Source organism: Taurulus bubalis (genome assembly GCF_910589615.1).
Source record: "Taurulus bubalis genome assembly, chromosome: 16".
NCBI lineage: Eukaryota > Metazoa > Chordata > Actinopteri > Perciformes > Cottidae > Taurulus > Taurulus bubalis.
Genome location: NC_136604.1, coordinates 16,000,042 through 16,014,061, shown reverse-complemented (window position 1 = coordinate 16,014,061; position 14,020 = coordinate 16,000,042). Strand labels below are relative to the sequence as shown.

The 14,020-nt window shown below is 40.4% G+C and overlaps 1 protein-coding gene across 1 annotated transcript in view; it reads left to right on the top strand.

Moving 5' to 3' along the window:
• The window catches only part of csmd2 (CUB and Sushi multiple domains 2), a gene marked incomplete at both ends in the record, with an annotated part of 208,583 nt that overhangs the window by 129,741 nt on the left and 64,822 nt on the right, over positions 1-14,020 (top strand). The window contains 5 exons of the mRNA XM_079232352.1: positions 1,202-1,328; positions 9,887-10,089; positions 10,288-10,479; positions 11,741-11,879; positions 12,116-12,303. Of these exons, the coding sequence (XP_079088478.1) occupies positions 1,202-1,328; positions 9,887-10,089; positions 10,288-10,479; positions 11,741-11,879; positions 12,116-12,303 (849 nt within the window). The remainder of the gene's footprint in view (positions 1-1,201; positions 1,329-9,886; positions 10,090-10,287; positions 10,480-11,740; positions 11,880-12,115; positions 12,304-14,020) is intronic.

Below are 14,020 nucleotides of genomic sequence, written 5' to 3'. Positions count from 1 at the left end.
GGTCTTTTTGTCACAGATGGATTTCACAACAATCACCATTACCATCATCATCAGTATGATATCTCAATCTCCGTTTTATCCTGTTTGAAGGAGCTATTTGCCTGTCAATGAAAGAAAAGAAAAAAAAGAACATTTTATCCTCTCCATGTCAGTTTAAATTGCCTCAAATCTGAACAAAAACACTCCAAATCTGGTATTGATGGAGAAGATAATTGTTGTTTCATTCACCTTTTTAAATAGAGTAAGAGGTGCTAAGTGAAGGAAGGGCTATACATTGCTTTTTCAGTCAGAGTATTTCTGGTGGCAATTCATTGCTTGAAGCTGAAAGAAAAGTGTCATCCTTCACACGGCTCTTAACACAATGTTTTGGTCTCTGATTCTGCTTTGTAGTTTCCTAGATGTGGGTTTCTGTTGTTGTCGTCAATATATTGAGAGACTGAGCTTACGTTTGGTGTATGTTGTGTACCTCAGGGGGACTTATTGAAGCGTGATACTATACTAGAACCATGATGGTGTCTACTCCTACTCCTACTACTTGTACTACTACTATGAACACCCCTATAGGCATGCTCAATGACATTCCCCTGATGAACAAATGAGTCATGACACTCTCTTGGTGTGATCTATAGCCTACAATGTCGCCCAGCAGATGCTGATATCAGGGATACTTCCCAAATGGCTATGTATTCGTTCTGTACAATATATATTCTGAATTATCCTTGAAGATACATTGGATATTTTGCCATGTCAGTCAAAACTTCTTCTTCAAAAGTTACACTGAATTTAATATGTTGAATGTTGTGTTGTTCAGTCAACAAGTCCATCAATTTCTAAAGGCAATGGGATGAGGTCATTGGCCGAGATGGTGGATTGCTTTCGCTGAGCCAAGGAGATACACGTAGAGTACAGTGGGTTGGCTACTCGCCCCTATCATTCAAATTGCAGGCAAGATGATGAAGCACATCACATTTAGGCATATGACTGCTATGTCAATAATTAATAATGATGAGAGGAAACGGATGTGTTCTACTTATTGGAAGTGGGATAATCCGGTTTCTGCCATGTAAGTGTGTTAACCTTCCTGTAACCTTATAATAATTTGACTCTCAGAACATTGATGAGCTTGTCCTTATTTTGCACTTCCTTTTATTTTATTCCTAGTCATTGCTCGCCTTCTTAATCTCTCTCTTTGTCTTTCTAGCGGAGTGTGGCGGCACCATCAAGGATGAGCCTTCTGGTCGTATACTGTCTCCTGGCTATCCAGCTCCATATGAACACAACCTGCACTGCATGTGGACCATTGAGGCCACCCCTGGAAGCACCATTAGGTCTGTTCGTGCCTTCTAGCTCTCTGATTACATTGTTCTTTCCAGGCTTTCTTTTAATCTACCACCTTTCAATATACTTCCAATTTAGCCCCCCTTTTTGCAGTGGTATTCATCACTTTCACAGACTGCTGTGTAATCAATCTTCAAGGAGCTGCTATTGGCCAATAGTTGAGTTAGTACTGGGTGAGGGGAAATGCCACCTCAGAGCCTCAAGAAAGTCAAGTGTTTGGCTTTCATGTGTTATATGCTTCACTTTCCTGAATTTGATTAGATTTAAGTTAGAACAAATCCTGCAAGGTGAATGGTTTTGACTCGAGGTTTTTTCGTCGATACCTTTTCAGACAATTTAAACGTAGGTTATTCTCCAGCACCATGTTTTGTTCCTGCTCTGTTTATTGCATTGATCAATATTTCCTGCATAATTTGTCCATACATCTTGAACACCTGTCATTGGCACGCAACTCATGGGGGTCAGGGTTGTTGTGGCAGCAGGGCCAAACAGCACAGGTGTGATTCCTGTGGCTTTTCAGACGACACAACAGAGACGTTACCTCAACCTTATTTGCCCAATCTTACTAATGCAAACAGACAATTATTTAATTAGATGGTAATGTGTAACTGCTTACTTCACATCTTCCCACTAAGATCCAACAATCCATGCCCTGGCTGTTATTCTTGCCCTTCAAAATATACACATCCTTGCTCCCTTGTGAGATCTTCGAATTCGGCCTTCTTATATATGCAATATAGAAGTTTGGAAACAACTGCTATATTGATATTTTCTTCTGTCCCTCAATGATGGCTATTTTAAACAATATCGTTCAGACACTGGTAGGAGACCCCGGGGAAAACCCAGGACAAGGTGGAGGGATACAAATATTGCCCCAAAATAAAAATTATTAATTGATTTAAAAAAAATTAAAAAAGTAATCCATTTAGTCCACAGTGTTACATGATAGAATAATTACTGTTGAACCATTCCCCCCAAAAAGATACCCTTCAATGTTTAAGTTGTTGTCCAGAACAGTGTAAGTGGCCCTCGGTCATTATTTAACCACAACGGTGCATTTGGGCTGAATAGGTTGTGATTTGTCTGTCTGTAATTTTTTCATCCAGTTTGAATACTGCTGAGCATATACTAACCTTCTATTTCAATTGCATTTTCAATTGTTTTAAGAATAGCTTACCTGTTAATATTCCATCTCTTTCTAGGTATTATTGTGCACTTGACACTGAAACAGGAACTTACTCCTTTTTAAAATCTGCCCACGTTTTGATGCTAAGCTTCAAATGTATTTTTACAGCTGACTGGTGATTCCTTCTATTCTTATTCAACTGTTGCTAAGAGGGATCTTTTTCTCTTTCTGCCCTTTCAATTGTCCGTGTGTGGTGAACCATTGTACAGCGTTTTGTTCTCCATGTACAAAACATCACTTTATTTAAAAACACTTTATAAAAAAGAATATATATTTGTAAAAAGGACTTTCTATAACCTCAAAGCATGAAGGAGCATTCAAGAAAGATAAGTCCTCTCAGCCATCTGACTGTAACAAATCAATTTTTCCTGGAAGTTGATTTCAAACATTTGAACAATAGCGTATATATGTATGTATGTAGATGAATGGATAGGCAGAGAACACAACAGATGGTTTAGGTTAGGGGGCTATAATCCTTTTCTTCTCATGAATTGCATTGACTTTTCCTCGATGATCATAATCACCATAATCCAACATTCATGAATCCTTCCAGTACATACATTTTATAAACATAGCTAATCAATTTCATGGGACAGGAAATCATTCTACAAATTTACATCAACGTGATTTTGATATTTGTAGATAGAAGTTTGGTATCTGTCTTGGCTCACAACCATTATTTCCGTGTTCCAAACACTTTTTTCAAATCCAATGTTCTAGTGGAAATACAAAAACTATGAAAAACATCTCTCTATCCTTTCAAACGGCAATGAATTATTGTTTGTTCACTGTGCCATGTCATTTTCATAATATCATAGCATATCTGTTTGTTTGTCTTCATGGATCTATTTGTGTGCGCACGCTGCCCCATAGATTGCACATCTGACACTACTAGGTCCCTCGTGATTGCTAGTTTAGGTTCATTAGTGCCTCCGCTACCTCTGGGTCGCTGGCATTCCTCTGCAAGGTATGTTCCATATACACAGCTTTGATCCTATCCACTCAATTCATTATTGAGAAGAATTTGCAATGCATTAGCACAGGGATTTGTGGTATGTCAAATAGCTGCAGGTAGCACACTAATCAGACCGTATACTGAGTTTATGAGAGGCCAGGTGATGTGCCGACTGACAGCAGACATCAAAAAAGCCCAAGGACTGGTTTGTCAAGAGTTATTGATGGAAGAGAGAATATGTGGTGGGAGAGAGTGGAATACAGTAATACAGAGATAATAAGAATATAAAATGAATAGAGTTGATAAGGGAGGCAATGAGCCATTTCACCGATGGATCATTCAGTGGTTACTGCTACAGAGATCAAAGGAGGGATCTAGGCCACATGGTACACTGTATGAACAATAAAGCCATAAGCATTCATCTTAAAATTGGTATTCAGCATTTGTGAATAAATATTCCTTATCATTTGACAGCTCCACTCCTGTAAAACACGGCATACTCTGTGGGTTATGATACTGAATGATGCTTTTGTGACTGTTGTCAACAGGACTAACACAGTATGTGAAGAGCAGGGAGGCCAATGTAATTAGGCTTTGTCCAAAGTACAGAATGGCTCCAGAAGTCCAAATTGATATCTACAACCATTGACAGCAGTCTTTTAAGAACTGAGTTGCAAAATATCCACAAAGTATATCATCAATGGTGTTGCCATAGTGTCGTAGTAGTTGTTCCATCGTTCACTGTCTAAGGCGCAGTTTCAGGATTTGTCTTTAAATTAGATTATCAGTACCGTCTGCACTTTTCAGCTTCAGGGGAGACTTGTTCAACTACGATGAAATCTGAGCTTGAAATAACTCTTAAGATACATACTGTATTTTAACTATTTTTTTAGGTTGGATTTCCTCCTTTAAGGAGAAGCATATACCACTTCCCCCCCCATTCGTCATGCTCTATCACAGAAATAGTGCCCTCAGTCTCAAATGAATATGCACATATATTTCATTGGGTTTGCACAGCCCTAAACAGAGTTCCATAATGTTCTGTGTGTGTGTAAAAAAAAAGTAGAATGAAGAGAGAGTGAAAGAAAGAGGAATGCATACATCTTGCGATAATGAAAATGGCGTCTGTGGTTTTAAGGAAGAAGGGTGTGTGTGTGTGTGTGTGTGTGTGTGTGTGTGTGTGTGTGTGTGTGTGTGTGTGTGTGTGACGGATTCTTTTTACACAGTGTAGCTTTTCTGGCTTGTACCTTTTGAGTGGGTATTTTAAGAATAGTTGGTCATTTTAAATTCGGGTCAGGTTAGAGAAAGGAGATGGTTAAGGATAGTATTGAGTGATACAGTAGAAGGGTGTGTGTGTTCTCTTCAACCTCTACTTTTATCTCACTGACTCATTTCCCAATTTCACACTTTTTCCCAGCTAAAAAATGATTGTAACTGTTCTTTTATCTTCAGGATAACTCTTTTTACATGCTATTTCATCATGTGTCCGACGGTACATGAACCGGGCTAGCTTGGTTCAGGTGTCAAAAAAACAAAACGTGTTGCTTGAACTACCTGATGTGCTTGGTGACTTTTAAAGTTCATGGTATGAATGTGTCTCCTTGACAGATGATCCCACAGGGACACTCCCACAGAGGCCACATGCACACACATTGATTAGGTTTGCTCTTAGTGTGACATTGCCTTTATACACACAATCTCAATCAGTTACTAAAAAGCAGAACGTTGAAAGTGTACGTTTGTTTGCTCTATATGTCCCTTCTTCCTCATCCCTTCACACTGTAGTATACACACACACACACACACACACACACACGCCCTCATACACCCCTACATACTTACTAATTTATTATCTTCACGCACACATACACATACTCGGAAGGCTCCCCACAGGACTCGTGATTGCAGCTAGACTATTTTGTATTCGTATGTGAGCGTCTCAGCACTCTATTTCTCTCTCTGTTTCTCTCATATGAATACAAAATGGTTTAGGCAGAATCAAAAGAGACCTGAGAAAACTTTTCCATCCCTCTCTTCCCCATCTCATCTCCTCGCGGCAATTCCTCTGACACTTGATTGAGCTACTTTATCTCGTTAAGAAGGGGACAAGTGTAAAGGAGAGCCCTTAGCCGTAAACTTCAAAACATGGCTTCCTTTGATTCCACAAAACATTAACCGCACACACATTTCCTTTTCCTTGGTGAGACAGTAATTCCGCTTCTCTCAACCTGTAGTTTTATATATTCCTCCCTAATGTACCATGCCCACACCCAACACTCCGCCTCACCTCCAAAGCATGTGTGGAAAGTGGAGAAGTTGTCTTTAGATGGACTTTCCCCACTGGAAGCTAACACTTCTCTTCCTAGTTCCTTTGCAATAAACACATTTGGATGACTAGCTGTGAAGCATTTTGTTTGCATTTAACAAGTGCAAACCTGTGCGCAGACTCTCCAGCTGTGACGGCAGGCTCTGCATCACAAAGCAAGGAAAATGGCCACAAAGAAAGTTGTTTTCTTGCTACCGTCCTGCATCGCTCTAATCCTCTCTCCATCTTCTCTTTTTCACTATCTCCTTATCCCGCCCCCCAAGCCTTCACTTTCAGATAGTGACAAGGAGAGATAGGCTATTTAGATCTTGTATAAAAGGAACCAATTATCCTAACATGCAGCCCACGTTCATCCTTTCCATCCGACCGCTCAGCAGAAATCCCTCCATCCTTCAGAGCTTCCTCTGCTCTCCATCAACCTCTTATCCTCCTGCCATCATCCTCTTCTTCCAGCAGCCAGGCAATGATTAACGTTGGTCTGTTTTTGTTCCCTCCCTCACCTTCTGCTTTCCTTCAATGTACGTCTTCCTTCCCACCCACCTTTCCGTCTTCCTTTTAACACATAAATCTGGAAGTAGAACATGATGCCACTCGGTGTCTGACAGTCCTGAAGGTTGCATTAGCACAAGAGAGAAGTCAGCACACAAGCATGGATCCAACACGTGACCGCCGCTTGATTTCCGACATTTCTCATGCAAATCACCCAGAAACCATCTGTTTCTCATCCTCAAAGCTGTCTCCATAAGCATACATGCGCACACATGCTGTCCATACTGTATGCACATTAATAGTCTATGCAGGAAGCCACATACCTGTACATATATTAGAAAACATGCTCTATTGTTTTAATCATGCTGGAAAATCCAGCATCTCCTGTTGAGGGACAGGAGGTGGAGCATAGATAAAATGATGGTTGTACCTCAGGGTTTTATAACAGCCAGCATTTTTTTTTTTTGCATAGCAAGCATCCAAATGCCTGAGACGCTTACAAAACAGCGATGGGTGCCTTTCAACATAAGTTTTGGTCGCTAGAAGTAGAAGGACTAGCCAGGATGGTAGTGGGAGATTTCCACTTCTCTACTAGCACTTCAACTTAATAATGTTTATCATATAATGCTTCAGAGTACCTTTACAGGTATTAGAGTTTTGTGAGAAATTGTGCACAAATTTGGTACGAGTATGCTGGAATATCGAATAGCAAAACGTGGCCCATGCAAACGGTATGGCACCTTGTGTCTTGGACTGGTGCATTTCAGGGTCAATTGATCTTCTCAAAAGAAAAGAATCACTTTCAAACCCACATTTGTTTTCATTCAAACCACTGAGTTGTTGACACCCATGTCTCTGATCTTTAAGCTGCTGCCACCCTAAGTAAAATAAATGAGTGTCTTGTCTAGCTCTTAATAAACTAAACACTTAGGGGTTTCATTCTCTAAGCCACAAGAGAAAACAGAGATGTGTGCCTTGTAATTTAAGTTTGGTACCAAATCAACATCTGTTTTCTGTGAGGCCCAGAGCACTGAGGAGAAGTAAACAGGTTTAGCTTACTCTCTCTTCTATCTCCTCTGCAGCACATACGTACTTATATATTTATTTGCAATGGTTCACTCACAGCTTTGAATGATTACCATATCTCGCAGGGTATTACTTATGCTTCAGTGAATATTAGCAAGAGAACTGTAAGCAGGGGGAAAAAGGGTACAAAGAGTAGGATTAGCATTCATGCCATTTCTTTGAGGATGGAAGTTTGAAACATGTGATGCCCTGCTTTAGAGATAAGAAGGTTAATGTGTGTAGTGTGTACATGCATGTCTCTCTCACTGCATTAGTTTACCAGGCGGGGATGCTTATGTAAGGCTGTGTAATGCACCATACCCTTCAAATATACCCGTCAGTGTAAATTTGCCTGAATAGATACTCGTGCACCTGTCTGCATCTGTTTGTTTTATGTGCACTTTTTTCACAGGCATTACAACAGGACTTGTCAAGTGGGTTATGTACAGTATCCACACACACAGCACATTGTTGAGTTAGCCTCTGGCTGCTGCTCGCACATCAGACAGTATGGAGATCGGAGTCTGACACCAATTATGCAGAAACGGTGGAAACTTGTTGCTGAACCTGACATACCAGTGGCTTGCTGTTTCTCCTCTGCATAATCTGTAGCTCAAGGCTCTGTGTTTGAGTGTATGTACAGGGATCATGATACTAAGAGCTCAAAAAGTAGCATGGTTTCCGCTGCTTTACTGGGACAGAGATGATCATTCAACATGTTAAACTTGAAATCATGTTTTTGAGAAAATGACTACTGGAAAGGATAGATTTATGATACGATAAGATCAAGCTTGTGGACAAAGTAACAGAATAAACAGAGCTCTGCAGACTGCTCTCTTCAACAAAAAAAACAAAACAACTTAAGTGCTGCATGAGCATTTTGTTAAGTGCTGTTTGCTTTATATTAAAACAGAAATTATTGAAACATGAGGGCGAGTCAGGATTTGCTTTTGGGCAAAATGTTTTTCATTGAATTTTCATAATGAAATCATTTTCATAATAGATTTTGTATAACTCTTTGAATCGTTCAAATACATTTTGAAGTCACAAATATCATGCATTTTCATAAGTTTGGGATGCCTTTGTTAAAACTTTTAAAGTTGTAACGGCAGTACCAAGAGGTTAGGTTGAACTCATATTCACCCAGTACATTGAAGTATCTCAGTAACATGCATACACGATGTCACACGTCATCTATAAGTAGAGCATTTGAAGCAACATTAAGAGAGGATGCTTTCTTTTCCTGTCATACATATGGAGAGAAAAAAAACTGTGTTGTTTTGATAAACGCTTTGTGTGTAAACTACGTGAGTCAAGTTCAGTTCAACGCATTGTTTCCCTTTATTTTGAGTACACCTTCATCTCAGTACATTCCACTGTTTTCTCTTATTTTAAAGGTATGCAAGACATCAATATGTTTCAGAGAAGAAAAAAATCTAAGGCATGAATTGAATTAGCTGACAAACATTTAAATAATTTCTAAATAAAGCATTTGCGCAAAAGGATTACGCTGCTCAGAATACTGTTTGTCATTAAATAAGTTATTTATATTGAGTGGCCCATATCAACATTACTACCACTCTCTCACTTGTTTCTAAAATACCGTTTTCTATCCTTATTGTCTTGCTGAGCCTGTCCAAAACCCATACAAGGCTCCAAGCAATATATCATTAAGAATCCACTGCAGTGAGGCTGGTGCACACAAACACAAGTACACAACTACTGAGCATTTCACATCCAGTGGACCACCAGCTGGCTGACAGCTGTCTGTGCCTAAGTGAAGGGAAGATATTTTGACAGCATCATCTTTCTCATGTCTAGACTCAAACTATTAAATGCCGTGGCAGACGTTTCTGCTTGACTGACGTTGTGGAAGATCCATTGAATTCTCTGGATCTGACGTCTGTGATTCACTTTTAAATGCTATTTGTTTCCCTCCTTTATTCTTGACCTTTACCTGCTTGTTGCTTTTCCATTATTAATATGCTTCTCCTTTAATCACATTAATACCTTGTGTGCATTGGTTAAATAAATTCTCAGTCGTTTTATGAAATCCATTTATGTCCTGCTTCTCGGCTTTGATTCATCCTTATTTGCATTTTTGAAACTGTGAAATTACCTTACTGCTTTTTTATTTAATTTTGGCTCTCTATAATACAAATAAAATACTGAATCTTGATTGTAGCCCTCTTGAAAGATACAGGATTTTTACACATCCCCAATAATTGGTGATTTTTCCCTCAAATAAAGCTGTTAATGGAAACTGCAAGATATGGACTTCTGTTTCAATTACCGTCCATTAAAAGGAAGCAAATTTTGTTCTGTTTGAACACAAATATAATATAAACATGAGGTGGCAATAGTCAAAGCGCACGTACTTAAATATTTCTCTAAAAAAAAGAAACAGCTTTTCGTCTGACTTTGAATTGTAAGGGGATGTGTGGGGGTTAAAGCCTTAAAACATCAGAGCGAGTTTCTTCAACTAAATGGCGTGGCCTCTAAAGTATCTTGTCTTTGTCTTTAACAGTCTACATTTCCTGGTTTACCACACGGAGGAGGTCCACGATGTGCTTCGGATCTGGGATGGGCCCCAGGAAGGCGGAGTCCTGCTGAGGGAGCTCAGTGGCTCAATGGTGCCCCCGGACGCCCACAGCACCTTCAACACTGTCAGCCTGCAGTTCACCACAGACTTCTTCACGAGCAAGCAGGGCTTTGCTCTGCAGTTCTCTAGTGAGTGGAAAAGAGGAAGGGAGGGGAAAGAAAGTGAGATGAACTTTGGTTGAATGGCTGGGTCGTAACTGGGTTTAGAGAAGAAAACAATTACCACTCACAAGTTTAACTCTGAACTATGAGAATAATACCACTTTTTCATTATGTGACTGAGGATCATTTTCATGTTGATTAATAAGTCTCCGCTTGCTCCTTCAGTCTCCACTGCAACCTCCTGCAATGACCCGGGCATGCCTACTAATGGGACCCGCGGCGGGGACAGCAGGGAGCCCGGAGACCATGTGGTGTTCCAGTGTGATCCTGGCTACATTCTGCAGGGGGCCAACCGGATCACATGCACGGAGATCAACGGTCGCTTCTTCTGGAAGCCAGACCCTCCCACATGCACAGGTAACAAAGCAGCATCAGTTAATCCTGCTGCATGGACTACGCCTTTTCGTAACTAGGCGATAGACTACTGTAACCCCTTGCTCTCTGGCATCAGCAAAAAAAATCACTCTCCCGCCTCGACCTCATTCAAAAGTCTGCTGCTAAGATTTTGACAGGAACTAGGAGACATGACCACATTCCAATAATCCTGAAATCCGATTGGTTTTAGAAGATATTATCAGTTATGTACAAAGTCCTAGGAAGCCTTTCCCCAAATTATCTATCAGATCTCTTATTTCCCTATGTTCCTTCCCGCACCATCGGATCAGCGGATGCGTCATTCCTTGTTGAACCAACCTCTAGATTATTACTCAAAGGGGATAGAGCCTTTCCAGTCAGGGGCTCAGGGCTTGTTACATATATATTGCTACTGCTGGGTTTTAAGATGGCAAATATAAGGATCGTATGCAGTCTATCGCATCACCTCTCTTGCTGGTCCTGAAACAAGAAGACAATACAGATTCCAAACATGATTACTTAACAGACTCCTAAAGTGAATCTTAAGTGGCAAACCCGATAGCTGTGTTTCCCTCGGCGTTTCTAGAAGTCAATGTCACTGCAGCAGACAGAGAGATCTGATTATCCTGTCCCTCAATAGCAACACAGACCTCTCAGTCAGACCTCCACAGGCTTTGCAGGCTTGATCACACTTGGTGCTCTATAAGACAATGCAAATTCACAATGGCGATTTAGACCTCGTAATTAGCTGCCTTGTTTAACTAATGCATGGCTTAATTAGTTTGGTCATTTCTGTGCTAAAGGGTCACAGGTGAGATTATGGTAAACCGTGTCAATAGGCAATCGTTACGTCTCAATTAAGCGTTTGTTGCTACCACTTCCTATGGGGAAGCAATCTGCCACATAAAACAGGAAACCTTGACATTCAACAATGGTATTTGCTACTTTGAAAGTTGGTGTTGATTAAAACCTTTGGAAACATTATGTCATATTTTTTGTGTGCACGTTCTTACCACTAATTCCCTTTTTGTTATGCTGTTAGATTTTTCTTTTGAAATAGTAGCACTTATCTCGGTTGTCTGAACAATGAGCTAATTGTGTGCTACCTATGAGTTTGAACAAAATAACAATAACAATTTCCTAATATACCATTGTATGATTTTACTGTGACGACAGACGTTTGGATGAATATACAATAGCTGAAAGTTTGTGTTTTCGTTATGTTTAGTGCTGCATTTACTTATCAATTTCTCCTTCTCCGTAGCACCATGTGGTGGGAACCTGACGGGTCCCAGTGGACTGATTCTGTCTCCTGACTATCCTGAACCGTACCCGCATGGAAGGGAGTGTGACTGGACAGTTTCCGTCACACTGGACTTTGTCATCGCTCTTAGCTTCAACCAGTAAGCTTCAGTAGCACCCTGATTACTGCATTTCTTCCATATTTTTCACAACAATTCACAATACAAACACGATGCACGTCCATGTATGTTCAGTGCTATTCTATCCTATTACTTCATATGATATAATTGGGAATTTTCCTATTTAAATCGATGCCAGTAAAGTGTCTTTTTACCTTACTAAAGATCATGCTGCAATGTTTATTTACATAGGTTTTATTTACTCTTTTTTTAACCAGGTTCAGCTTGGAGCCCAGCTATGACTTCTTACATATCTATGATGGACCGGACTCCCTCAGCCCTTTGCTGGGTAGTTTTTATGGCACAGATGTTCCAGATCGCATTGAGAGCAGCGCCAACACACTCTTCTTGGCTTTCCGCAGCGATGCTTCCCTCAGCAGCAATGGATTTGTTCTTCAGTACACAGGTGAGCACCTTTTTGGTTAAAGGAGGTTGAAAGACTTAAATATTAGGCTAATTGGACAAAACTATGAAACTAGTAGAAACCCACGTTTTGTGTATCTTTGTTTAGAAGTTTTTCATCCTCAGTGTTTTTATCTCCAGCGTCTTAAGAACAGTGAATTTTAAAGAGTATGTGAATCTTTATCCCTAAACAATTCATGTTCTAAAATTCTCCCTCTGGAGTGAGGATGGATTTACCCTCTGCTGCTTATCGACCTTGCATATTATTTCTTTTTTTAACTTTCTCTATTCCAAAGCAAGTGAGATTAGTGGTGTGAAAATTGCTTGAGCTAAAGAATGGGATGTGCTGCAGCGTCCTGATCACCACCTTCCCATTTTGGCTATAGTCTGCTTCGGCTTCATTATTGATCTTTACAGCCTCAAGTAGCTGAGTAACAAATTATGAAAATGAAAAGCCAGCCGCATGTGTGCATTGACTTTTTCTAATTCTTTGTGTTACCTTGCACTTTTGGATCAGCTGCACAAAACGCTCCTCATGAATGGGAGCAAACAACGTTTGGTTGTCTCATGTCTCATGGCTTTGCACAAGGTACTCTGTACTGTTTTATGGTGGAGAATAATTGCATGCATACTTGACGGACTGACAGTTAGTTTAAGGATAACTCAATACATCTGTGTTTTCTGCTCTCGTTGCCTATATGTCAAAGCCTTTACAAATATACAGATGCTCAAGAAGATCTAAATTAGACTGGGCATCTTCGTTAAGGGCTTTGCTTGAGAGAACAGTGTTAAATCTCCCTAAATCTCCCAGCCTCAATTAAAGCTGTTTAAGGTATCAGGCGTTTAACCAATTCCGGATCGACCCTGAGCTCTTTGTCTCTTGGCTCGTGTTGTGGTGGGATTTGATCTATATAAGCAATTCGACTTATTTCGGACCGCTACCTGTTCATGCAGTGCGGTGATTCATTTGAGAAGTGCACATAAATGTAGAGAAGCACAGTGTTTTGTTAAGACAGAGTTCCAGCGTCTACCCCTTAACTCACTCCTAGCAATATTTTCTGCAGTGTGTGTGATAGAGTGTGTGATATTGTATGGCCAATCTGTTGGGGCAGATGGACTCAGTGTGTGGCTCAGAAAAACTCCCTCTCCCCACTTCCAATTCTCCACACTAATGAACCATAACCAAATAATACATAAATTACCTCCTCAGTTTCAGACAAACAACATGGCACAAAGCATGTTTGGCTGTGGGTTTGGATCTGGTTGGTGAGGAAGCAAGCAGGTTGACGAGTTGGCCCAGCCAGTATTTAGTGAGGCCGCCACTGAAAATTGCATTACAAAATCTGCCCGAGGTGCTGTCAGCCTCTTTACCAAGCAATCGTTATATTTGTCTGTTTCCGTGTTTCTGGCCATGTCCGATTAGGCTCTCTCGAGAAAAAACCTGCCATGCCTGAGCCACATTTGGATATCGCGCATATACACAGACATGGAGAGATACACACATACAAGTACCCTGATACTCGCATCTGTCTTATCCAATCCCTTCACAAACTCCTGGGCTCATTTTCACTTCACATCACTTAAACTCCTTTGAGTATTTTCTAAAACAGATGATGCCACTTGCACATTTCTTCTCACACCTACAAATGTCTTGGGGTAAAGCTTGTTAAATCTGGCATTTTCACTGCAGTGACCGGCCTTCTGACCACAAGCTCGGGGCC